This window comes from Argiope bruennichi, chromosome X1, assembly GCF_947563725.1.
Source record: "Argiope bruennichi chromosome X1, qqArgBrue1.1, whole genome shotgun sequence".
Lineage (NCBI taxonomy): Eukaryota > Metazoa > Arthropoda > Arachnida > Araneae > Araneidae > Argiope > Argiope bruennichi.
The window spans coordinates 61,779,657-61,807,366 of record NC_079162.1 but is presented as its reverse complement, the minus strand read 5'-3'; the positions used below and the strand labels follow the sequence as shown (position 1 = coordinate 61,807,366).

The following is a 27,710-nucleotide window of genomic DNA, read 5'->3' as shown; positions in this document are numbered from 1 at the left end:
CCCTATAAGTTCGAATTAGCTAAGTTCCATCGTCTAATAATACAACTACATGAAAAAAAAGGTGATGAGAAAACATTTGTATTTCGCTTTAATACTATAGAAATTAGATAGTGCTGTAGAATGAACATGTTCCGGTATGTTCTTTCTAGGGCTTTAAATTTCATGCTCTTTTAAATTTTTAATGCCTATATAATATTTTTATGCTTTCGGAATGTAATTATTCATTAATTTATTATTTTAAATACATTTTCAACTCCACGCACGTGACATCACCTGATAATTAATTTCAGAGTTGAGCCGGTAAGAATAAAATGTAGAAAATAATTAAAAGAAAAGAAATATTTAGAAAAATAAACGATACTTAAAACTGCTTGTAATGAAATATATTGCTACATTTTTTAAATCGGAGAGTGTAAAAAACATTTTGCTATACGGAAGGAAAAAAAATCAAAGAACATCTGTTATTCAAGAGTGAGATATATTTTGTTTGCCTTTTCTTTACAATATAGATTTAATATCTATATTGCAAATTCCTATCAGATTTTGAACAAAATCCAATTAGGGGTTTAATTTCTGTCCATTTTTACTTTCAGAAGCATATAAATTCGATAAATCAGAAATGCAATGGCTTAAATTTATCCAATTTGGTAGTTGATTTTGGGATAAATTGAACAGTTTTAGTTCTGTGACAAATTTTGGTTTCAGTCGGTTGGGAAAAAACGCGTCTAAAAGACAAATTCGATTTTCGAATTCTATTAACAGCATGCCGGGGAGTTATCGCAAAAAACTCGTCAAGGATCACATGATAGAATCAGTAAAATTGTCAAATTCACGCCAAATATTAATATTTCGTAACTATTTTACGCCAATGCAATCTAAGTCTTCTCTTACTTATTAAAAGTCAATAACTTTTTTACGAGGGGTGGCTGCAATAACTTTATTAGAGAGCACGCGAGAAAGTTTTGAAGCTACAACTAAACATCAGACGCTGCTAGCGTGTACAGTGTGTGCTGTACACGCTAGCAGCAAAAATTCTTTTGCAGTTTATTTTTAGAGATTAACTCTAATTACAAATTTCGTATGCTTAGTATAACCATTTACACAAAAGTAGAAAAACATGACAAAAGTTTTATAAAAGTTTTGTTTTGAAGAAAGATTGTGCCCATGAGTGACATCACAAAACGTCTGGTCATTCATTTAAACAATCAAATGAATAAATATGAGTTTTTTTATTAATATGCTGCTTGTATATAATCTTTTTCCTAGAAGCATAATTTGGGAACACAAGACATAACCTTGGAAAATTTTTGTTTGATTTAAAACGATATTTGACATAACGTTGAGCAAACCCTACCCGCTGTGTAAACGCCAACTGGAGAAACAGAGAAACCCTAACCCATAATCCACATCCCAAACCAAAGAATCCACATGTCTTCTTGACCCATCATTCACCTGTAATTAAAGCATTTCAAACAGAGGAAACCGAAACCTCCGTACGGCATACATTTTTATATTCTTATTCTCTGATGATGTTTTCTGACGCGAACTGTAATCAATGACTTGATTCCTGCTATTACTAATTGGGCTCGTTCATCCAAAGGGAATAAATAAGTAGCTACGGCGACGCTGAGATAAAAGTCTTTAAAAGAAGAGTTTCGTTCCTTTTTTTTTCTTCCTTCTTGTTTGTAACCTCCCTCCTGATTGGCCGGTCTCAAATGACTGCGGCACCTGCTAGATCAGTGAGTTTCTTCAGTCCCTGCTTTGCTCTTCAACTCTATGGATGAGTGAGTGTTCTGTGGTATCCGATCCACACGACTTGCACGTGGTTTGAAGAGGAGTACGTTTGACAGGACAGGACCCTATAGATAAAGCTCTTCGCGTTTTTGACATCTTCTCGCACCTGCGTCGGACTGCTGCTGTTACCATTTAGGTAGGGAATACATAAATCTGGATTTATTTTTTTTATTCTTTACCAGTTAGTTTTTCGTCGGTTTGTTTCTTGCTCTGTGTTTATTTTTCTGTGCGTGGCAATGATCTGGAAATATACAGAAGTCAGTTTTGGGTTTGACAAGTTAATTGAGAACTTTGTGAAATCCAAGGGATATGGATTTCTTTTAAGAGAATGAAAACAATATATTATATTTGTTTAATTTCTGATTTTTCTGTTCAGTTTCATGAAAGAAAATCATATTTAATATTTGATGACGTCTGGGTTTTGCGTGACTTTTGAGTTTTTTTTTTTTTTTTTTTTTTTTTTTTTATAAAAATGATGTATTATGTTTGCTTTCGGGTTGCTAACTTTTTCACTTTAGTTAAATGTCTTTATTTAAACTTAAAAAGATGTTAAGAAATTAGAGATTCAAGTTTTTGCATTGTAAGACAGTCTCTTCCGTCGAAATTTTATATTTCCAATCTTTTAACACTTTACGGACAGCCGGAGGACTTGTTAAGGTTTTAACTTTCCTCATTTTTCAAATATTTCCTTCACTAATAAAAATGTAAAGATTATTATTATATTTTAAAAATATATGTTTTGGATTGCCTTTGTTGCTTTTTATATGAGAAATGTATATAATTTTATTGATTTTTTTTTCTCATCCGTTAGTTCGCATTTTGTGATTACTATTCTATTCTAACAATGAATTAAAAATATAAAAAAATCAGGAATTTTCTGATATTTTCTTCACACGTGCTGACAGACTATTAGAAGTTCAGGCTTAATTAATTAGAAGGAAATATATTAACTTATATTTGTTTACTTCTCGAATTTTTTTCCAGGAATATTAGTCTCAGGCATGAAATTCATATTTTAGTTTTAGTAATTGCATTAGAGTATTGTTTTCTCGTTTGTAGATTTATCAGTAACTCAAATCTAATATTTTTATAAAGCCTATTGATCTGAAATGGGATTTTACTATTTAACATAGATGGGAGTACCAGTTTTGTTTTTTAACAACTTTTTTCACTGGGGCAAATTTCCTGAAATTTAAACTTTTCGATTTAGAAATGTTTGTCATTTTAATGGTAAGTCATTATTTGTCAAATGCAATTTCTTCAAAAATCAAATGATATTTTTTTCTTGCTATGATTAGAATTTTTGCGTTTTATGACGACATTTCGAGATTTTGTGGCTGTTTCTTTGAACGAAAATTTCATTTGAATACTTTGCCTAATCCCAAGCATAAATATTTATCGGAAATGAATATACAAAAAACAGACATTAATTAAAGATTTTAGTTAGTTTGTTCATTTACTTTTGCTTGCTGCTATTGAAAATCCTGATGAAAGTTTATGCAATTAAAGCTCTCCTGGCCATAAAATTCAGCCTTGAAAAACCACTGGAAATCTAAATATATATTCAGAAGGCTTGTTATTTTTCACGTTGACTTTTTTCCTAACTAGAGCAACAAAACATGATATAAGAGATTTTATTCAATTACTGTCTGAAAATAGAGATATCTTAAATGAATCTTTTAAAATTTTAGATTGATATTTTTAATGTTTTAAATGAAATAAATATATAACATGCTTTATGCTTTTATAATTGTTTATCAAATGGATTAAACTGATATATCGCAATTTTTAAATCAAATACTTTGGCATTTTATTTTCCTGTTTGGTTTATTGGCTATATTTCTGACAACAATTGTCCAACAAACCTAGATAAATTTCTTGCAGAATAATTCATATATTCTTGTCATTTTTTCTCCTAATGAATCAAAGCAACGAAAATTAGAATAATGTTTACACCATAATTTTTTAAGCTCAGTCATATTCAAACATTGAAAGAAAATAATTAATGATGAGCTCTGAATTTTAAAAGAAAATGTAAAATTGCTGTATATAAAGATAATTTTTTATATGCTGTATGCTATGAGTTCTTCAATTTTTTAAAGCGATTTTTTTTCTTGTAATCAACTATATATTGATAAAATGTGATTCAAATTAAGAGGCTAGCTCAATTTAAATCAGTTAATTAAAATGGGCTTTTTCAATTTTTTTCAATTTTTACTTTAATGTGTTAATATTGAACATGACAAATTAATAATTAACATTTAGATTAATTTCTTCTGCTGATGTCGAAAGATTATAGTCATGCTTTAGCCTGTGTACAATATATCATGCATTAACTAAATGAAAATGTCATCAAAATTAATTAAATTCTTATCTTTATTTAAACATTATTACTGAACTGTGTGCTTTTTAGTATTCTTATTATTTCTCGTGAAAAGGTGGTAATTTATCATAAAAGATAGTAAACCACAGACTTGCCATTATTTCATCTAATTACCATCTTGCGACTTGATTACCATTTTTGGAGACCGCAGAAAATACATTATGAACCAGTTTATAACATACAAGCTTTGCTAAGAATTTTCTCATAATGCATATTCAAGATTAATGTAGATCTATGATATAATTTAGATTATGTTAACAAACTCAATATTTTTACGTCTAATGGTAATCCAAGTACAGTGTAAGAAATATTGAATATGCAACATAATAACAAATATACCTCAATGTTAAATATTTTTTTTATTACTGAAACCCAAGTTAAAAAATTATTTTAGTACTCAAAACTTTTTGATGCTGCAGACAAAATGTTTACTTTTGGGTCCTGGAGTAAGGGTCAGGTCGCAAGTTCAAAGAAATTCTTTGATTTCTTTTTATCAAAGTTATGGGGAGTATCAAATTCTTGCTAATCTCCGCGGTCTTGGTTCAGATACTCAAGCCGTGGATATTTACGCATTACTCTAGTTGACAAATGCTGAAGTCTTTCCTGCGTCTTCTTTTTGTAGTTTTTAACAAGGAAGTTCCTTTTTTGACATTTGTTCGATATAGGAAAATAACTTTGTAAATTTATCCAAGGCGTGAATTTCTTCAACTAAGATTGTCATAAAAGGTAATTTTTCTAAGATGAAGCTCCCATTGACAGAGAGTAAGACTTAAGCATATATATTAATATAGTTATAGTAGAAAATTACATATGATAGCATTTTAGTTAAAATATATAACATATGCAAACACATAAAAATAAATATAATTGAGACTGAATGCAGTTATGTTCCGTTATAAGAAATAGAATTTTTGTTAATATAAAGTTATTTAAAGCATAAATTATGTACTTAGTGTCCATGTACGCCATTTTTAAAATTTAATATTTTTAAAAATAATTCTTATTTTAATAATTAGACCAAGGTTTACATTGAAAGAACTCGTATCTTTTGCTAATAACTTGCTTAGAATATTCAATTTATTGTTCTATTTCAAGCTGTCATTCACGAACTGCTACTTTTAATATCCTTTATTGAGTGAAAAAATATTCAGTATTCTTTGTCATTGCTTTTTGTAACAACTGTCATTTTTAATCGTAACTGGTCTAATTAGATAAATTTCTGTACTTTCGTTATTAATTTAGAAATGAGAGTGATTAGTAAATTTTAATACAATTTAATGAACGCGTTTCTCTCTCATCGGACGAAATTCAGCTTGAGTGAATGCATTGTTTATAACAATAGTTTATTCCTAATTGTGTTTCAGAATGTTTTCAAAATATAATCTTTTGAAAATTACAGATATTTTAATGTCTATAGGAGAAATAGGAGTTGTCGAGAACAGATATTTTCAATTAAAGACGACAAATAACTGAATTTGTTAGTAATAAATCTATATCGTAACTATTTTGCCTCAATATAATACGTCAATTGTGCTAAAACATTTTATAAAAATAAAATACTTGTATAGGTTAGCAACATCTGTTTTGAAATTTTTGTATGTCACATGCAATTGTTAATTGTTTTCTCTAAATACCATACGCTAATGGTTCCAATTATTACATTCAAATTTCGTGTGTTATGCTGTGGTTTTAAACATACATCATTTTGATATTAGAGGGACGATCTTTGAGTCCTTAACACTTCAATTTATATGATGTTTAACGGAATGAAATGGAAAGGATTATATAAATAAATAAACAAAATCTGTTCCAACAAAATCTGTAAAGATATTTTGAATCTGAAGGCACATTCAGTATTAAGAGTGCTAAACATTGCATTTCTAGTACTTTTAATTGAATATATTTTCTGTATTTTGTCCTTAATTTCGTAAAAAATGATAAAATTCATAAAGAATATGATTCAATATACAGACTATACATTAAAAAATTCAATATATAATTTTTACAGATTTTGAATTTATGAGTAATAATTTGTAATTTTACTGGTTCACATATTCATCAGGATACATCGGATTATAATATTTATATAAACTTGAACTCAATAATTTGCTGACGTTACAACTGATACAAAAATTATGTGGGTTAAGTAATTATCTTTAACATTTTATGGGCTCTGAAATAAATCAAAATGGCAAAGTTTTCTTAAACAAAATGTGTCATGTAACAAAATATTAGACCGATGATCAGCAATCGACTGGTTAATAAATAATCTCAAATTGATTGGAAAAATTTTCACTTCGTTGAACTCGAAATTGAAAATGAAAATAAATTTAATTGAGTTGCCTTTGCGATAAAAGGAAATTGGAACTCTTTTTGATATCATTTCATCCGTCTACGCTTGCGCAATACGAATTATCATCCTAGTTATAAATCTTGAGCAGTCTCAGAGCGAGTAGAGCGGCTCTGTTTTGACGCATACAGACAGCAAAGTTACTGATCATGTGATAGTACCATTTTGTTTGTAATATATCTTTGTCAAATAAATTCGCAGGGCAAAAAATTAATAAAAATAAAGGCGCCTTATCATTTGTCGTCTATACTTCCACTTAAGAAGTTGTTAGAACTCATAAGAAAATATGACGTGCATATGTGATTTATTATTTTTTCCCGCTTAAAACTGGAAACTTGAACTGTGTAATATTTGATAAATTTGTTTTAATTCTCGGAAAGAATTGTTAATACTAATTAAACGCTTGTCATATTTAAGAAAAGTTGTAATTTCTCTCCATGTTATCAGTTCTTGGATGGTCAAACTTTTCGCATATCTTTTTAATGAGAAAAATATTTCTAGTCTTCTAACATAGAAAAACAAATTATAAATGAATCATTAAGCATTGTTAACGAAAGTTCAATTTTTATAGTTATTTAGCAAATTTACTGAAATATCTGAGTAGTTTATGGGATTTTCTTACTGTTTTTATACTTTTTAATACGGAGCATAAAAAGATAAAACTCTCGCAATCCAAAATAACATTTGACTACGAAATTTGATAAATTTCGTAGTGTTTTTCACCTCCCTGTAACTGAAAAACCCATTTTGAAATTCTGTCTTTCGACAAAATAATTCAACAAGAAACAAGTTAGACAAACTTTGGAATGCGTTCATAACATCAAAACTGTGTATTTTTTAAAATAAATATTAGACGAAATCTATCTACGGGAAATCTGTATATATGTATTTAGCTGCATGCCAAAGCAATAACTTAAAAACGCAATGAAATGGAGGAAATATTTCTTGTATGCAATCTTATGTGTCAAATTTTGGATCAAATCTGCCTATGGATTGATTGCTCTTCTTTCTATAATTTCTTATATATATTTTCAAAAATTTAAAACCATATAAGCTTTAGATATGAATTGCAATATGTGATCTTTATAACATAATTGCAGAGTTATGCCAAATTTCAGATCAAATTAGGCAACATCAGGACTGCCTGTTTATCTATCTGCGTATGAAAATTACAAGTAAAAAATGTAATGAATTAAATGAATGTTTATTATGTGTTTTTGATATAAAAATTGATTATCTATGTCAAAATTTAGGTGAAATCAATTCAAAATTAAGAGGTCCAAAATATTTTGTTGATTCTGTCAAACATGGACCATATAACCCCCTGGAAGTCACTTTTATTCTGCATGAGATTATTTGAATTATGTTGAACTCGGAGTGTAATAAAATAACACTGAAAAAATATGGGATAAGCCCTTTGTTATACATGGTGACTTCATTGAAAATGTTGTTGTAAGAGAATTTGCTTAATGGATTGAAGATCATTAACAGCATGAGCAACGGAATAGTTGCTTGAAATTATTATTCATTGCATTTGAGAACTCTTCTTGAACTGGTTTCAGTGGAAGTAGGCATTTTGTGACTTAATTATATGTTTATTTTCGTCGGCATTCAGTGAAGAGCTTTTGATGAGTTATTAAGTTGCTCGTGAGACTGATTATTCTTCAAAATTTTTTTGAAATCTTCTGGATGTCATCATCTACTGTTTTAGTATTGATATTCGAAAGGTAACGAAATTTTTAATGCACCACTGAGCATTTGAAATAACTTTGAAAATAGTGTTTTTTATAATTTGAATTTTTATTTCGATGTATAAATGCTGCTTGTTCCCATATTGGTAAAGTAACGATTCTCTTCACAAAGTTGAAAACATACCATATTGTGGGATTATATTGTATAATCGAGGAGAGAGTATATTCCTATTGATTCCACAATTCTTAAAAGTATAATGGAATTTTTAATGTACCGCTGTGCATTGAAAATAACTCTGAAAATTTTGTTTTGTATAATTTGAACGTTTTCCCTATCTGTGGATGCTGTTTGTTACCATATTAATAAAACAACGATTATCTTCATTAAGATAAACATAAAATATGCCATATTTGGAATTATATAAGGGGGGAGTATATTCCTGCTGATTCATTACAAATACTGAAAGCTCTTCGACTTTCCTATGGAAGAAAATGCCGAGCAAGATTTTGATTATTTCTTTTCTAAGTACACCTATTTAATGTCGTGACCTATGTTTGAGAAACCTTCTAGAGGAAGGAGCCTAGAATTTAGTATTATTTAGACATGATTAACTTAAATTTAATTATATATTTTTATTACTTTCCAAAAGAAGACGAAATAATTGAGTTCTTCTAATTCGGTAAAATGTTCAAATTTGGACCAATATATCAGTACATGCCAATTTTAAATTTAAAGTTGCTGTTTTTTGAAATTCGCATGATGTAGACCCCAACTTTAACCATCTTTACGCAAAGTTGCTATTTGTTAATAAAAAATACTAAATATGGAAAAAGGTATTTAAAAAATACTTCTGTTTAAAATCAGTTTTTTCTCCCTGATTAAACAGCTAGTAAAATAATTATTTATTTTCATCCAGATTATGTTACTATTCTGGAACATGTATGTGCATTATGAGTTCAAACGTTGACATTTGTTGGTTATTTATAACAGATTACTCCGATGATACAAAATGGTTGAATATGAAAATTACTATATATTTTTGCTATTAATTTTGATGAATGAGCATATGGAATTTATGATACTTTGAGATTATTCATAAAAACTTATTTTGATTCTTATAATTTTTTCTAACTTCAGAAATGTTCTCAATTTTCCTTCCGATTAAATTCCTAGATTTATCAGAGCCCATTTGTACAAATCATGCGACCGAAATCTGGACTGATCTTTGAAAAATATTTAAATTTTGCAATAATTATGTGTTGTTTAATTTGTTTTTATAGATGAGATGCGATGACTTAAGATCAGTATATGAACCATTATTCTTAATTTTACTATCTCCTATCTCTTTAGGACTTGTCTAATTGATTTTTAATTTAATATGAAAGCAAACCCGAAACATTTCTTTGAATTGAATCAAGAGAATAAACTATCGTTTTCTCAGATATTTGTCTGAAATACGTTATCTTTCCAGTCTAGTATCATTTGTCTAACCATGTCAGCTTCCAGATCCTAGCACATTTATTTCGCTGCCTCCACATTTCTTAGTAGAATCGTAGTTTCGATTTGTTGCATGCACATAAGAAGTTTCTTCTTTTTTACAAGATATCTATCTACTCTTCTATTAGCTACAAGTTATGACAAAAGTAAAATTTTATAACTTACAATTTCACGTGCTCTCAGAAATCTAAACTACGTAAATTTGTTTAATATTAGTACTTTTTAATATATATACCAAGAAGTGAGTTGTAACTAATGGCCACATTCTTTGAAATTATTTCATCATATTTGTACAGCTTCAATAAAAACAGTATTATCTGAAGTTAGTATTTTGACAGCTCTACTTTATAGATGTTTCAAACTATAAAAAATATTTCCGAAGCTCCACTTTGAGAAAACAATCAGAACTTAAGACCCAATAAATTCACTAATCGAAAATTCGTCTTTTGTTTTTAAAATGTGTTGCAATATATTATCGAATGAATTCATTTGAATTTAAACTTATTTCGACTTCGGATAATATGAGAAAAGATCCTTTTTATCAGTAAAATGTTGTGACATTTAAAAAATTTCGGATATACGTAGTGTAAATGTTCTAAATTTGAATAATTTTTTGCTTTCGCTGTGTAAAACCGGGATTGTTTTTAACACTACAGAGGGTATTTACACATTTTTAGTATGATTTCAATGAAGAATTGTTAAATAAACCACAAATGTTTTGAAATAAAAATTTCTAGCATTATTTTATTATTTGAAATGAGAAACATTGTCTGCTACTTTTATACATATTTTTTTCAAAATATTGCATGTAAAAAAAAAAAAAACTACGGGTTGGAAGAATATGTTTTTGCACTTTCTGAAGATAAATATATGAATTTAATAATTAAAAAACGTTATGATACACTTGGTATTAAAATTTCGAAGTATATAAGCAGCTTTATTAATCGGAAAGGGAGACACCATCAATCATAACTTCTACATGGAAAAAAGTCTTCAAAAGAATATCCGAAAAAGGCACTATTGTTTTAAATATTTTAAAAGTGAAATCGCTGGTAACAAGACAAAATCCGCCGATGCTGAAATCCGTTGCAAAGCATTAACATACATCTGTATCAACAATAAATAAAATAATAAACTAAGATTTACAACTTTAAAAAAATCTAAAAAACATAATGCTCAACCACCTTTGGCAAAAGCGTGTGGTTCTAAGCAGAAAAGTTTCTACAATTCAACATGAAAAGTTTTTAACATAAAATCAATGGAAATAAATTGTAACCTTTGATGAAACAAGATTTTATCTTAATAACTGCAACAAAAATAGGCATATTTATTGTCAAAAACGAAAAGATAAAAATATGCAAACCTGGCTCCATCAATCCAAAGAAAGTTTCAATAAGGAATATATGATTCACGCCTTATCTAATGGAAAATTCACTGGATACCACTCAAAAAGCTTATCTAATGGAGATCCAATTCACCTACAATGGAAAATTAAAAATACGACGAATGAAAAAAAAAATATTAAAATCAAGTGACATTCAAAGAGTGAAATTTCAACAAGACAAAGCTTCAGTTCTCACTTCAAATGATACCATTGCATTCCTTGAAAAATTGCTGACTGATATGTGTATTGCATGTACACCTTTTCAATATATTCCTGCGATGTCCCCTCACTTTCACCATGGACTATTCTGCCTTTAATCTGATGAAAAGAGCTCTTTCTAAGCACAAACTCATTACGGCTGATGGCCTCTGGAAAGTAGTAGAAAAGGAATGGAAAGCAATACCCTTGTTGATTTTATAGAAAGCTCTTCTATCATATAAATCACGATGCAGACTTATAGTCCAGAAAAAAAGCTATTAGATCGAACATTTAAAAAAATAGTCTTTACGTTTTAAGCATGAATTTAAATGGTCCAAAAGCATTCTAAAAGTGTGTAAATATTCTCTGCATTTGCAACATTTTAGGATTAGGTTTAAACAATTTTGCAATAAAGCGAATTACAAGTTAATTATAAAGCTATTGTATCTTATTCGTCCTAGTGTATGGCATAAATGATCCCTAATGATTGATTTCTAATGCTGCTGTGAGACAAGCAAGATCTTAAACAAAATGCTACTTCCGTTTAAACCAGTGGTTCTTAACCTTTTTAAGCCGCGACCCAAATTTGAGAAATATGTTCATGTCGCGACCCAAAAAAAAAGTCACATTTTTTTCATTGCTTTATTTTAGATCGTATTTTTAAAAAATCTTCAATCCTACGATGATGATTTTTTTTTAACTTACAAATTTTTTATTTATTTTTTTGATAATATAGATAAACAAAAGTACTTTTCAATCCAAGGAAAATTTAATTACTAATCAAGTGTTTTTAATAATTTTTATTGACCAAATTAAAATATATTTATAACTTTTTGAAAATAATTAACATTTTAACTTATTCCTAAAAAAAAAAGAAATATCAATACATATGTTAAGTCTTATAAATTTTAAATGCAAGTCATACAGTTTTAATGAGAACCTTGTGCTTGAATACATTTTCAAAGATCTTCAAACCTCGGTTGAATGCTTGTCAAGGAGCACCTTATATCTATTTCAGGATTTAACTTATTCCGGTAATTGTTTTTGATTACACACAGAGCCGAAAAACCAGCCTCACACATATATGTTGTTGCAATGGGATCTTATATTTTTTGGATATTTTTTTATCTTGTTAATCACATTCATTTTCGATTGTTGATATTTCTTCAAGTCGTCATTTCTAAAATGTCTGAAATTTGGTGTATTACTAACTTTTTTGGTTCGACTCAGCGCGACCCAACAAATATGCTTCGCGACCCAATTTTGGGTCGCGACCCATAGGTTAAGAACCGCTGGTTTAAACAATAGTATCTCAAATTATTATTACTAATTTCTCTTCTCACTCAAAATATTTGAAACTGGATGAGTATAAATAAATAAAATGTTTAAACGCATTTAAAGGCATTTTAATGTTTAAAGGCATTTAAAGTAAATAATGATAATTTAAGAATAACTAACAGTCCAGCGGCGTTAAATAACATCGTGTATAAAGAACTGTCAGTGCAGAAAAATCAGCAGAAACAAGCTGCCAAAAGCTAAAAACAATAATACTTATTTTTTTTTTTTTTTACTTAGAACCTTTTACTTTCTTCTCATTCAAATTTTTTAATAATCTTTAATTTTAAAAAGCTAATAATCGACAGAAAAGGCATTCTCAAATCTGTTATGAAGATATGAATTGTTTTTGATATTTTATTACAATCAAAAACGATTTTTTCAATTAAAAAATAAGCCAAATGAGAATGTTTGTGCGCGTTAAAAAAAATGAGTTTTCGATTATAAATCCTTTGCATTATGTGGAAAATTAAGAAATAAATAAAACAATTGCAATATTATTTATTTTAGCGGAACTAGCATTTTCTTCGTAGACAGTACATATTATGAGGTCTCTTTTTTAATAATTGGATAGTTTAATTTCTCATTTTTACAAATTTTTAACTTGGCCAAAATGTTAATGATTTAATTTAGAATAATTTTTTTTATCATAGCAGACTTTGGAAATTCGTTTTTCATTTTTAATATTATATTGTGGGAGAAATTACTTAAGTAGGAAAATTATTCTAAACCGAAACATAAGTAATTAGATTATTTCTTTTCTTACAAATAAAGGCACTAAATTGTTATGAAAGATTATAAGGAAATAATGAGCTTCAAATAAATATAATATTTAAGAATATTATTTTGAAGGACCTGTTAAATGGAATACAGCATAATCAGTTGCATTAATAATTAATATTATAATATATTATAATAAATAATTAAGTATATTTTAATTTATTTAATAATGATTTTCAAACTTTTCGTAATATTCTTTAATTTATAGAATTTATATTTTTTAAAATTTGATAACTATGCTATCAGTATTTTCTAATCTATCTGCAAGCGTCCTCTCTCATTCCAGCGGTCATAGGCAGCTGCCTAATTTACATAATCAGAAATATACCACTGATTATTTTCGTTAAATCTAAATTCTAATTTAATCTTACAACAGGTAATTCAGCAAGAAAATCGAATCATACAAAACATTAAGAAAGTTATTTTTCAAAACTAACGAAATAATGATATGACATAACTTGATATGGATTTATCTAGCATTCTTAAAAATGAACTTCTAAAATACTATTACTTGTCTAAAGGTTAAAAAAATGTCTTATCTAGTTGGAAATAGCAAAACATTGCCTCAAAAATATTCTTTTTCATCCAAAACTTTAGTTCTTCCAGAAATCTGTCTTTTTCGTATGTTATTAAATAACACACAACATACGTTTTCAAAAATTTTACTCAAGTTTAACTTAAAGAGCTTTCGGAGCAAAGTAAGATTTCGAAAACACAGTTTTTTCTTACCAAAAGAACCGTAAAAGAATATCAGATTGTTCTAAGCCTTTTTCCTTATTGCTGAAATATTTAGGAATAAGCCAAGCGAAATAAATAAAGAAAAAAAGAAAGAAAGAAAAGGATGATGTTGGAGCTGGTCATTCTGCTTTTGACCCAACTGGTGTTTTTTTTTCCTCGGTCATTTTTTTTATGGGCAGTTCCTTGGTAGAGAATACAATTTATGATTCTTTGCTATCTATGTAATTTTTTGATAAGCATAATAGAATCGAATGCGTTGCTAAATCAGTTCCGATCGTTATTGTTACAGTAGTATATGATAGTGATATCAGTTACTGGAATTGAGCTGCAAAAGAATGATTTTTTTTTCAGGTTCAAAATGTTCTAATGAAAATTAAAAGTAATTTTGACATTGTTTAACCGAGTTTTTAAGGCTAAAACGTTGCAGTTCGTCAGATAATCAAATTTTTACTTTCTCGTATAGGAAGTAAAGAGGAAGTATTGTAATCATAAAAAAAAAAAAAAAAAAAAAAAAAAAATCGAAACTCGATATTTTGATTAATCTAATGATGACGTTTCAGACCACCTTAGGTTCATATAACACATTTTTGGAATTGTGTCCGTCTATCTGTCAGTTATTCAGTCTGTCCTTTAACACAAGAATTCAAAAAGTGTTTGAGCTAGACTACAGAAATTTGGTATATGGAATTACAACGAAATATGTAGATTTCTATTATATTTTGAACGAAATCCATTCACAGGAAATCTGCCTTTGTAGCTATTCGAGTACAAGTGAACTCGATAGATACAAAATGCTATGAGCCAGATAGATAAAATTTGATACTGTTTTTAGCATCTGAAATATTGATTTCTATCAGATTTTGAATCATATCCGTCAAACGGTCGACCGTCTTCCGTTCTGTATTTTCTCATTCATTTAAATGCAATTTCTCATATACGCAATGATTTAAATGAATGAGATCATCTATGTTATCTCCTGACTACAAATGTAGTTTTGTGGCAGATTTTGCTGTTAATCTGCAGGCTAATAGGCGTTCAAAATGCATATTCCTGTGATAGATCCAGTAAAATTGGTAGATTCATAAATTTTTTTCTTATTCTTTGGATTTGTCTTTTTCTAAAATCAGATGAGTTGGTTATTTCTGCTCTTCTTACCGTCTTTATTTGGTACAGATGCTATATCACGAAAACATCAGATTTTCACCATACTCACGAAATAAATCTATATGTAATCTAATTACCCTATTGATAGTTTTAATGCTTTATCCTATAGTATCACCATATTACGCCTGTTGGTAATTTTTATAGTTAATTGCAAATACACGATCCTGCAACCTAAATGCAACTCAAGGATACCAAAGGATAAAGTCTTATTTTCATTGACTTTAACAGGAAGAATGATCTTTCCATTCTTCTCCTTCAGAAACTATTTTGAAATTTCATCTTCATGTAATCAGAATTACAAGTTATTATTTTAGATCCCTTTGAACACATGGCAATTAATCTTAAGCATGTTACAGTGTTCAGTCTGGCCAGCATATGCAGGTATCTATTCTGGAGATAAAAAAAAAGAATTGATTTTGTAGTACAACATTATTTTTAAAAAATTTCTTCTGAAAATAAACATATGTTTTTATTTTAAAATATATAAATTCATTATCATTTCTTTTTGTGAATCCTTAAAAATATTTGATATTTGGATACTCGTTTATTTTTTATAGTGGAAATCAATAATTTCGCATTCTGCTAAAAGATATAAATGATCAATGTAAAAGAAACTATATTACCAAAATTTTAGTGCACTTAACTCTGCCTTCATAGCTGAACAACAATAACGTGTATTAAAATTAGTTAAAACAGAGTATATTTATATTTATTAATGAAGGGTATACTTTACCTTCATGCAGTAATAATTAATCTTGGCCCTTTTCCTCGTACGTAACTTATTTACTTGGCCTTAGTTTCCAAATAAATGCCAATGTCAAAAGTCATGAAATTTGAATAAAAAAAGAACGTTTTGTATTAGTTATTGCAACGCTGGCAGTAAATAACAGATGTTCTTCAGGCAGACATATGTTTTTCAGAAAGAAGATGATGACAAGCTAATAACAGATGTTCATTTGTTAAAAGTCATAAGGTTTCGGTTGATTGCTTTGCTAAATGATGCGCTTAAAGATAATTCGTCTCTTATTTCTTTATGTATTTCTTATTCCTCTTTTCTTTCTGTTTACTCTCTTCGTATTAAAGAATCATAAAAAGTTCACGGCCAGAAAGCTAAACAACCAATTAATATCGGATATATTTATTTGGATAGTAAATTCTGCGTTTTGATCAAGATATATTATTCTTACCTTTGTTTGATATTATTTTTACTTTCCATTTATCGTTTCATAAATATTGCTGCATTTTGAAAATAATTTTCCGATAAATAATATTTATATATTGCTACAGAAAAGAATTCACAGCAATCGATAATATAATTAAGTAAGTTACAAATTAATGAATAGCTATCTGAATTATGCATTTATCACTTTGATTCTTTTTCTTTAATTTATATTTAAAAATATTTATCCATATAACTAACTATTAAATGAATAATGAATAAAACTTTAAATGAAATTTCTGAAATAAAACTAATTGAATGAATTTTCTTTCTTAATAATTTTAATTAATTGAACTAATTAAATGAATTTTTCGAAATAAAACTTTTCAGAATTAAAATGATTTTCCGAAACTTTAAATTTCCGCCCATCGAAGAATTTATTGTGGCCCTTCTTTGTTAAGAATGTTAATCTTTTTTTTTATCACAATTCTTCACAATTACACAATTGATGTAATTACCATTTTTGAGTCAGGTGTTAATCTTGATATCATTTTTGCTAAATTATTTCATTATAAAAATGTGAATATAGCCTAACATAAAGAACCTTTTAAACAAGATTATGAACATTATACTTTCTATAACTTGAACAAAATTAATTTCCTATTTTATTAAAAGTGGAAACTTATACTTCCATTGATCTTCTCTCTTTAAAAGAAACAAACAATATTTTTTTCTACAATTCATTGAATCTGTCACCCTAACCAGTTTTATTGTAGGTTATATTATTTAATAAGTTACTTTTAACTGCAGATATATTATAAAAAAATGATTTTGCGCTTGCTACATTAAAATGCTCTTATAAGTATTAAAAAATTATAATAAAGAGTAACTCATAATTCTAAAGTAGAGCGAAAACTCGCTTCAGTGGAAAATATCGTAATTCAGTTCAGAGTTTTTTTTTATACAAGGACGTTTTTGTTCAGGTAGTTACATTACATAATTCATTACTAACCCACTTCAACCAAGGTGCTTTAAAAATTTAACGTAATGAGCTTTTCAATCAGTAATGGGTTGCATGGCACACATTCAAGAATGAAAATTAGTTCTTTCATTTCGTATTCTGTTTGAATATAAAATGGACTGTTTTGTTTTTCTCTTTTCTGATAATAATATTCTGAAAAAAAAAACTGTAAAAAGTATTTTTAATCTTATACTGACATATAATTATCAATTTGATAGCGTACTTACATGTATCATTAGTCTAAAAAAAGACTCATAAAACTATGAAGCTGAAGAAACCAAACAAAGATTTAGAAATTCTATCCTTCATCACAATATTCTGGAGTAATAATTAAAAAAATGAGCGCGGAAACTTATATTTAATGTTTTAGATAGTTAAAACAAAATTATTTCTGGACGTTAGCAAAGCAGTTTTTCCTTCATTAAGCCATTAAACAAATAATAATTTAGAATGCCATCAGACAAACCGTTAGAAATTTTGAACAACATTTAGACAAGACATTTTCGTCTGTATTGCAATGAATATATTATTATGTGTGATTAGCCCTTAGTGTTCTGATATTGGTAACATAAGAGTTTAATTTAGCTGTATTAACTTCCTGTTTTGAAGCAATGCTAGAGCTATTTTGTGATGGACCTGAAAGTTTTGAAACGTGATCAGATGACGAGGTTGGCACCTGAACTGCCATTCTCTTTTCTAAATTCCCGAGTCACATAAGTGAGAAGTCGTGGAACTGTTAAAGTTCGATTTAACATACACCGAACACACACATACCTAGAGACGGCTTTAAACACCTGAACCCTTCTGTCCCAAAGGCGAGACTACTATGATATTACGTCCTTATTAGTATGATCCGAATCATATTTCATATATTTGCTATGAATGTTACTCATAGTTAGTGACCGTTACTTTATACGATAAGTAAGGTGAGATGTTATATTTATTGAAAAGCATTTTATGTTACTTTTTAATATTTGGTAATTTTATTAATAATGAACTTTTTTAATGTGCGCTGCTTATAAAATATTCAAAACAAATTTTTAAATTAGAATATTCTTTCTGACAGTTTTAGAAAAAAAAATCTTTGCTTTTTTTTTTTTTTGAGGGGGGGGGGACTAAAACCCTTGCTAAGCAAAGACGAATTAGTCAAAACCAATGATATTTTTTTAAGTACAGCAATAATTGTTTGGGGACTATTTATTTATTATATTGAAATGTATGTAACAAGTATCTATATGAGTATGCTTCATATTAAATATTCTGATTATGGAAATACTTATGAGTAATTTGAAATGAAAACTTTTTTATGAAAACGGTAAAATTTTTATAAGACTCACGTTTTTGTTTCTTTGCCTCTGCAATTAAAATTTTATCCGGTGTCTCTACTAATTCATGCTTCTAAAATCATTTTTTTTTGTTTAAATGATTTATTAATGGCATGTTTTCGATATTATAATTTATGCTATGTTTCACACGTTTAATTATTGAAATAATTTCTGTTGTTTTTCTGTCATAAACCCTTTGAAACATCTGCATACTTAAACATAAATTATTGATAACTGCCACCTGTTTCTTTATGAGATGTTCTGTATGAAAGAACTCGGTGTGTTTTATTTATTTATAAACTTCTCACCGAAAAGAAGTTTTCCATGGCATCTAAACGAAAATTTTCTGTTTCTTTCACAAAAAAGGCTTTCGACTGTCAAGATTTGAGAAGATTTTTATATGCCTTGTCTGCGTTATACATATATAAAGTTACTACTTAGAGCATCAGGGTACCTCAAATATTATCGTTCCACGAAAGAAAAAGCAGTTGCCGTGCCGGAAGCAATAAAGGTTGATGAATTCATGAATAAAAAAATACGAAGAGCGCAATGCAAAAACAAGAACAGTTGCTCTTAAAACTGTAATTTGTGCTAAATAAACAGCTAAGATGAAGATTTTCCAGTGAGGTACACCTCATTCGTCTAAGTGAGCTCTTAAAATAAATGATAATATACGCATCTCATGAAATTGAATATGCCATATTTTCTACCATTGTGTGAGGCCGTTTACTTGCATTGTAACTATCACAGTAATATATATTTTCGTATTTTTTTATAGCAAGCTGTAATTACGAATGGCACGTGAACAAATATGGCAGTTAAATAATATGATTTCCCCGTCTGCAATTAGATACATATATGCTATAGATGTACAAAGATAACAATTACGTAATGTTTTTTTTTGTATGAATTGTTGTGGCTTCATTTGTTTAGTATTAAAAGCATTGCGGTCATGTTTAAATAAAAAAAAATGAATTCTCGGTTTAGCAGCTATTTTGGGTGAATAAACTTGTTAATGTTTGCATTCTAAATAAAGTTGAATCTGCATATTTTAATTTTTATACAAACCATTTTGCACATAAATTGAAAAAATTGTTAAGTGAAAAAAATATGCGAAATTAATAATCTGTTGAAGATCTCAATTATTTTAGTCAAGTGGAGAATTCTAATTACATAAAAGTTTCTTGTATATGATTTTAAAATCTGTGGTGAGTCAAGAGTACTGTATTGGAATAAAAAAGGAATTTATATCTACATTGAGTAGTGTTGCCATTTGAGCGGAACTTGTTGAATTTTTCTCATTAAAGTACGTAATGCAGACAATATTAAAATACTTTATTTAGAAACATTTAAGAATTAATCAAAAAATATTCTTTTACCAGACGATTTATACTTCAAATTTCTATCAGGAAGATTTTTTTAGTTTAATTTGGAAACTTCAAAATATTCTGTAGTTTTTATTTGTAACTTTCAAATGGACGGTTAAGAATGCATCAAATATTTAGATGTAGATGCCTTTTGTTTGAACAAAATACATACAGTTATTTCGATATTTTTGTGTTTCATGTGTAAGATGTATAGAATTCAAATTTTCTTTTTGGCAGTAGCTCAGGTATGGAAATCATATATTAAAAAATTAAGAAATGATAATTTTTTTTTCTTCGACACCATGAAAGATTTAATTTACAATTTATTGAATAAATGCTTTAAAATATTTGCGAAGTTTAAATATTGTATTGCTATAGAGACGTTATGTAATGAGCTTTTAATTATATTGCTTTCCTTCTATAAGATATTGCATATTCGTTAAAAGGTAGGATTTCAAAACTATTTGACAGAAATCAACAGTCTTCATAAAAGAAATGAAGTTAGAAACCAGGTTTAAAAACACTATTTGAAAATGCAATATTGAAAGTTTACAACGTTTGAAAAATAAGCATTTATAGCACCCATTTACATTAAAATTAAAAGCGGTTTATATTAGATTATTTATTTTGGGTTATTGAATTTGAAAAATATCCGGATTACTTAATTTGAAAAGTCCAGAATTAACTTCAAAATCAAAGAATAGCAGAAAAATGAGTTTAACTAAATTATTATTTTGCATTGAAGAAAAAATTTGTTATTTTGCTCCAAATCCTCTGATGACATTTCTATTGCAAAACACTAAAAATTTAAGAAATTTAAAGAATTGACAGGAGATTTAATGATGGTTAATGCTTACACATTAAATATAAGGAATAAGACAGATCGAATACGTGTATTAGATGTTAAATGCATCAAAGTTCGTAATTGAATTACTATTATATACAAGAAAATATACAATAGATGCAATGTGTATGCATACAATAATTTTCACTGGGATCTTTAAATTTGGTGAATCTCTCCTCCAATTAAATTCAGATTCATTTAAAAACGTCCTTACGAAGGAAAGATTTTTAAAGCAAATATATAAGATATCGATAAATAATATATAAGTCTATGAAATAATTTCTTATGATGTTTTCTTCTTTCTTTAATCTTTCACCTAAATATGTTCAACAACAACAACAAAATGTCTGTCCCAAAGAACGGTAATTAATCATTATTTATTTTGTAACTATATTGTAGGAATTATTTTGTCTTATATGCATTTTTTATGCATAATTATTTTTTCTGTTAATTTGCTATTTTAACTAGAACTCCACCTTCCCAAAATAAATATTAAAAATGCTTTGTAACTCATCACGAAATTAGCTTGAAAAGCCAAACTATTTTTTCGAAGATATAATAAATTGCTTCTTAAGATAATAGATAATTATATTCTTTCAGCTTATCAAGGGATTTTTTTAATTAGTCAGTTCAATATTTAATTGACATAATATATAAACTGAGATATTTTAAAATTAGTTCTCTGCTTATCTCATTATATAGCCTTATTTGATCAATTCATTTGAAAGCAGAATATTTTGGTTCATTTAAGAAAATTATATTATACTTTTTCCATAAAACTTTATTCAGACTTTAGTTGATATAACCGGCGTTAGCAGAAATGAAAACATATTCATTCCTTTCTTTAAAGAATTAAATGTAGGCAGTTCCGGCTTTGATTTGTTCCATCTCCCAACTCATCTATTATATGTATACTCGTCTAGTATCACTCAATTCTTATACCTCATTCGTCTATCATCAAATCTAGCCGAAACAAAAAACAAACAAAAAAAAATCGTCTGCAGTTTTGTTTTGAATTAAAAGGAAAATATTAGCTACCCTCAACGATTTTTATAACTCATCGGAATATTATAGATTGCTACAAACGATTTTTAAAAATCGCCGAAACCTAAAATTAGCTGAGGCATTATAAATATAGCATGGTTCTAGTAATTTATCGGTTGACCTCCGGCCATAAATTCAAATAATTTTAAAAGAAGAATAAAAACATATAAAAATAATTGTACGTATCATTTCGAAGGCAAATAAACAAAACGATTTCGAAAATCCACAAATTCATTCAATAGGAATGGAAACACTAATCCTAAAATAAGCTTTACTATGTTCTGATATATAAATTTTATTACTTCACGAAACCTTCATTAAAGTTTTCCTTATTCCTCTAAGTACTGGTGGCCAGATCTCTTGACAATCCGCTCAGTAATTTACATTTTTAAAGGGTACAAACTGTTTATGTATTTCATTTTTATTTATATTAATTTTAATTTAGAGATATGGGATAATCAAGCAAATCCATTTGGAAATACAATTCATAAACTGCAAAAATAAAAAAAAGGAATTTTTTTAATTAAGGTTCTCAAGATTTATAAAAACAAAGTGAAAGAAATAAGTACTATTTCTTAAATTATGTACCACGCCTAATTGCAATAAATATCCACTTTCGCCTGTGATAGGGAAAATGGATTTATGTTCATTTCATTGATTAATATAAATAATCACTCATTTGTCCGCCCACCCACTAGCATTAGTCAATACCTTGCCAAAATGCAATGTTTATTCTAAGTCCGGCATTTACCCGCCTCATGCAACACGCTTCGTTCCGTGACTCAGATGAAACAGCTGCGCATCTTGAACTCTATCCTCTTTCACCTGTCAGTCGACTCTACGCAAGATCAAGAAACGTGATTTACAACAGCCAGATAAACTGCCTCAACCTCTGCCGATGGGAATATCGTATGCAGAGTGCCTCTTATCGTTGATGTCTTAACCATCGCGAGTCATTTCTAACAGAAGCTCACATTGTGGATAGCATTTGTGGTTGCTTATGATATTTGTTTACCCACTTACTGTCAGCTGCTTAAAATTTTTGTGTGACTGAATAAAATGAAATGGTTATATAAAGAATATATAAACACTGAGCATTTTTAGATTTCCAGTAATTAAAAAATAAAGTTTATTGCTAAATTTTATCTCTAGCGATTCATTTCAAATAATAGGATGGTTATTATAAGAGATGATTTAACATAAATGTTTACGATTAAATTATTTTTTCTTGGAGGTTAAGAATCTAATAATCAATGAATAATAATTAATTCAATTAATTAAAATTAGTTTTATCGATATTTAATAAAAGGACAGATTGAATACATATTAATTTCATTAATAAAAATATTAATTTGAAAAATAATAAATATTACTAAGTAAAAGTAAAAAATGCTCCTGAATTGGAAATTAAAAAGTGCATTTCAGTTGAAATTCTAATCGCATTATCAATATGATACAAAGAAATCTTCACACTTGTTTCTGTTTCTAATTTCCTGTCTTTTTTAAAAAAAATATTTTCATGAAATGTATTCATTAAAACATATTTATAGAATTACATTCATAATGCAATTCAAAATTATTTTGGAAATTATATATCAATAAATAAAAAATTACTGTTTTAAATGGCTTGATAGCATTTTCAACTTTTGTAACATAGATGTTCTTTTTTTTTCAGAATGAAGAATTAAGAATGAGAAATAATGAAGAATGAAGACAGTGCTTACTTTTTTTGTTTTCCTTATTCTTACGATTTTGGAAGAGGTTTTAACACAAAGTAAGTAGATATGTACGAAGACTTTGAATCACTTATTTTATATTTTCATATACGCATATGTTTTTAAATATATCAAATGAATGTGCCTGCTATTGAATTAAAGAAACATATAAATATTAAACCCATTCAAACAGATAAAAATAAGATCAATTTCATTAACTGAATGCTTGGTATAGATCTGTAAAATTCGGGGCCAGTTTTATCCTCTTTAAAGTAGATAGAAATAACATTCACTGGACATAAATGGGGCTGCCAATCGAGATGAATTTATATTTATTATTTATACTATATTATACAAAATTATTTTAGATTATAAAAAAATTACAACATATAGTGTCCTTTAGAAGTTTTCTGGTTAAAATTCAAGGATTTTAATTTGATTATTAAAATGCTTTCTGATGATAAATTTTCAACGCAATACAATTTAATACACAATATAATTTTGTTTTCAATTCAACATTTTTTTTGTTTCATGTCATTCAGTACTTTCACAAATAATAAAAAAGTCAGGAGTCAAACTAGAATTTTTGTCTTTTTACTTTGCCATCCGTTTTAAGAACAAAATAATTCAGGCATTTTATAAAATCAGATACGTGCAATTTAGTTTGTGATAACTATTTATAAAGTGGTTATCAAAAAATAATTTAAATTTTATATTTTGAATAGAAATTTATTGATAGCAGCTAATAAAATAGCAAGTAACATTTCAGAAAAGATTAAAGTTGTTTTTTCTACATATTTATCATAAAATTATTGTTTTACTTCAATACGATTATTCCTTATTATTTAAATACTAAATATACTTCAAAAGAAAATATCAGTAGTAACATCGAATGAGTAGAAACCTAATAGATTTTGATTAGTTCCACTGTTATCTAAGACGACCTTTCTCGTCTTTGTTCGCAAATTTCTTGTTTCTGCCAGAAACAAGTAGATTTTCGCAGGAGGAGTTCGCCTTGTTCATGTTAGTCTTGGGTAACACGTAAAGAATCAAATAAAAATTTTCTAACCAGACATGGATTTAGAAACAAAGAAAGTGTAAAAGCTCATTAACTTTCTAAAATAAAAATTAGGGTGCAACACAAAAGACCAACGAATCTATTGACACTTTAATTATAAAACTCATTTGGGAACGTTTTTGTTTCTAGATAACTTTAAGGCATTATTTTCACAGATAAGAAAATAATACATATTTTCATTAATTAGATTTTCAGTTTATATACATTGGATTGTATTGAGAAGATTTGAAACAAAGAAATTTAAAAAAGAAAAAGGTGTTAAAATATGATAAAAGTTTTAACCAACATGATGCACAGAATAAAGTAAATTGAAACTCTTAAACTTCTATATCATCATTTCACATTTAAATTAAAAAATATGGATGGAAACCTGAATTTTAAAATCTTTTTGAAAAGGGAATTGAATTGTCGATTTTTAGAAATATGGAAAAGAATAAATAAAGGAAAACTTGTATTTTGAATGAAGAGAGTTTTTATTCATTATAGAAACCGAAAAAGAAATAAAATATATTATATCCTAACCGATGCAAAGAAAAAATAATATTTTTAGTTAATTTTATAGACAAAAAATTGTGAAAATAAATATTTGAATAATTTATTAATAAGAGAAGATATTATTATCACCTAATATCTATTCAGTTTATCAAAAATTTCATTTCTAAAAATTCGCAGCTTACAATAATAAACTATTTCATTTTGATTGAAAATAAATCTAATATTCATAAGTTTGTTTACATTAAATAATTTAATTTTTTTCTTAGGTTAAATGGAATCTGAATACCAATATTATTTTTTGAAATTTTTTCGTGTAACACATAAAGGTTAACTCAGTCATTTCATACATTATCGAATTTCTGATTTCAATATTCTATTTCATAATTATATTAAATTATTGGCATGTTCAATAATTATGTTATCTTAAATAGCGTTTCATCTAAATAGTAATGCGCTTCTACAGTTTCAGGATTGAAATTGTCTTTGCATTTAAGTAACCAGAATTAAAGGCAAATAAAAAATAACATTGCTAAGATTATTTATATTTCATTCCTTTCCTTCAATAATGAAGATGGTGGAAATGCGAATTAATCGTCTTTTAATTGAAGGAGTTACAAATTTTTTATTCTCAGTTTGAAGAAATCAAACAATCGCACTTCAAATGTTCGCTAATTGACTTAATTTACTACTAAATATTACTTGTTCATTTACATGCGTAATACTCTTGTTTCCCATCGTTAAGGATTCAGATTATATGTTCATAATCGAATATTTAATATTAATTGTAACAAAGGAGGAATCGAGAATTAAAGCAACCACACCCTTCTTATCTAACAAACTAACGATCATTCGATTTTTCTCATTTTTCATCTGTCTTCTGGAAATATTTTTTGATACATTTTTGTTCCCCTGTTTCTCTTTTCCTTTTTTTTTATAGTTGTGGAATGCAGCAAATCTAAACAAACGAGTATTCTTTATTAGGACTCAGGTCATGTTAAAAAAAAATCTATTCTTTTTCTTGTGACACTTTAATAATTTTTTCTTCATTACACATTAATGATTTATTTTATGACTTTACGGTAGACATAAATTGTATCTGAACCTGATGATCAAACAATTGTTAAATGCTGGATCTTTGACTGAACAGATCACAGGAAAACAAGGTGATTAATCATTTTTATTAATATAGATGTCGCACGAAACCGAACAGTTTTGAGATATTTCCATGATCTTGTTTTGTTGCTTTTGGCAATTCTTGTTGTTTAAAAACCCACACTGATTCGACCTTCATATATTACTTCTTTTTTTTAACAGAATTTTTAAGCACTTATGGAGAAAATAAATTATCTTTTTATCGTTCACTCAGTTTGTGCGTGTCAGATAGTATAATAACCCTTTAGGCAGAAATTAGGTCACTGGCCTGAGAAATGGAGCATGCGCGTTATATAGCGATATCAGGTTTTCATATCTTGGAATTTATTATTGTCTATACCGGTTCCCTATAGCGGCAATGACAGTGAATTAATCGTTTATTTATATACTTATTTTTTGCTTTCATTAGTAAATGATTTTGATTAAATATATTGAAAATAATTAGAAAATGATAATTATGTTTTCTAGGTTGAAATAAAAACACATATTATTCAAAAATGTTCAAATTTTCGTTTATTAAAATTCCAATTATATTTATAGGGTTGAATTAATTACAGTTTTTGCCACACGGCAGTCATGAGTTTTCAGCAGTTTTGTTTCTTGGCAGCTACAATGGAATAAAAACAATTCTCAAATGTCCCAATTTGATTTATTTTTAACTTTGTCAAAAGAATATATCTAAGTAATGGAATTTCTACCAAACAAACGAAATATTTTACTCAATACATGATTTCTTAAATTTTTCATCAAAAACATTGAAAAATTACTTGTAGAAACAAGTATAAGTAAGAAATACACGGAAGAAATGAAAAAAAAATATTTAATTCTTGAGGGGCTTTATTTTTAATTAGATTTCATTAATTAAAGGTATTAGCTTTTCTTTGAAATTTCTTTATCAAAAATTGGATTTCTTCAAGTAAAAAATAAAGGAAGAAACTAAGTTTAATAATTAGTAACTATGTTTCTCAAAAGTAATTAAATGATAAAAATAAAAAAAAATGTAGCAATGTTATATAAATCAATACACTGGGTAAATAATGTTTTTAGGAATATTTTTGAATTGTCACCGATTGAAAAAAAATATCTTTTTCATTTCTATGACATATATTTAAATTAAAAAAACATTTTTTTTTTCATTTTTACTTCGTTATGTATAACGATAATTTCAAAGATTAATTCTATAAGCCAAGGTATG

The 27,710-nt window shown here is 27.5% G+C and overlaps 1 protein-coding gene across 3 annotated transcripts in view; it reads left to right on the top strand.

The window, feature by feature from the left end:
- Nucleotides 1–27,710, top strand: part of LOC129959549 (fibroblast growth factor receptor-like 1) — a 228,584-nt gene that overhangs the window by 105,491 nt on the left and 95,383 nt on the right. The window contains exons 1-2 of one of the 3 annotated variants that reach the window (XM_056072443.1): nucleotides 1,740–1,930; nucleotides 23,751–23,849. In XM_056072443.1, coding sequence (XP_055928418.1) covers nucleotides 23,783–23,849 — 67 coding nt within the window. In that variant the 5' untranslated portion in view covers nucleotides 1,740–1,930; nucleotides 23,751–23,782. Of the gene's footprint in view, nucleotides 1–1,739; nucleotides 1,931–23,022; nucleotides 23,069–23,750; nucleotides 23,850–27,710 lie in introns of those variants that run through there. The other 2 variants (XM_056072445.1, XM_056072444.1) reach the window with 2 other exon arrangements.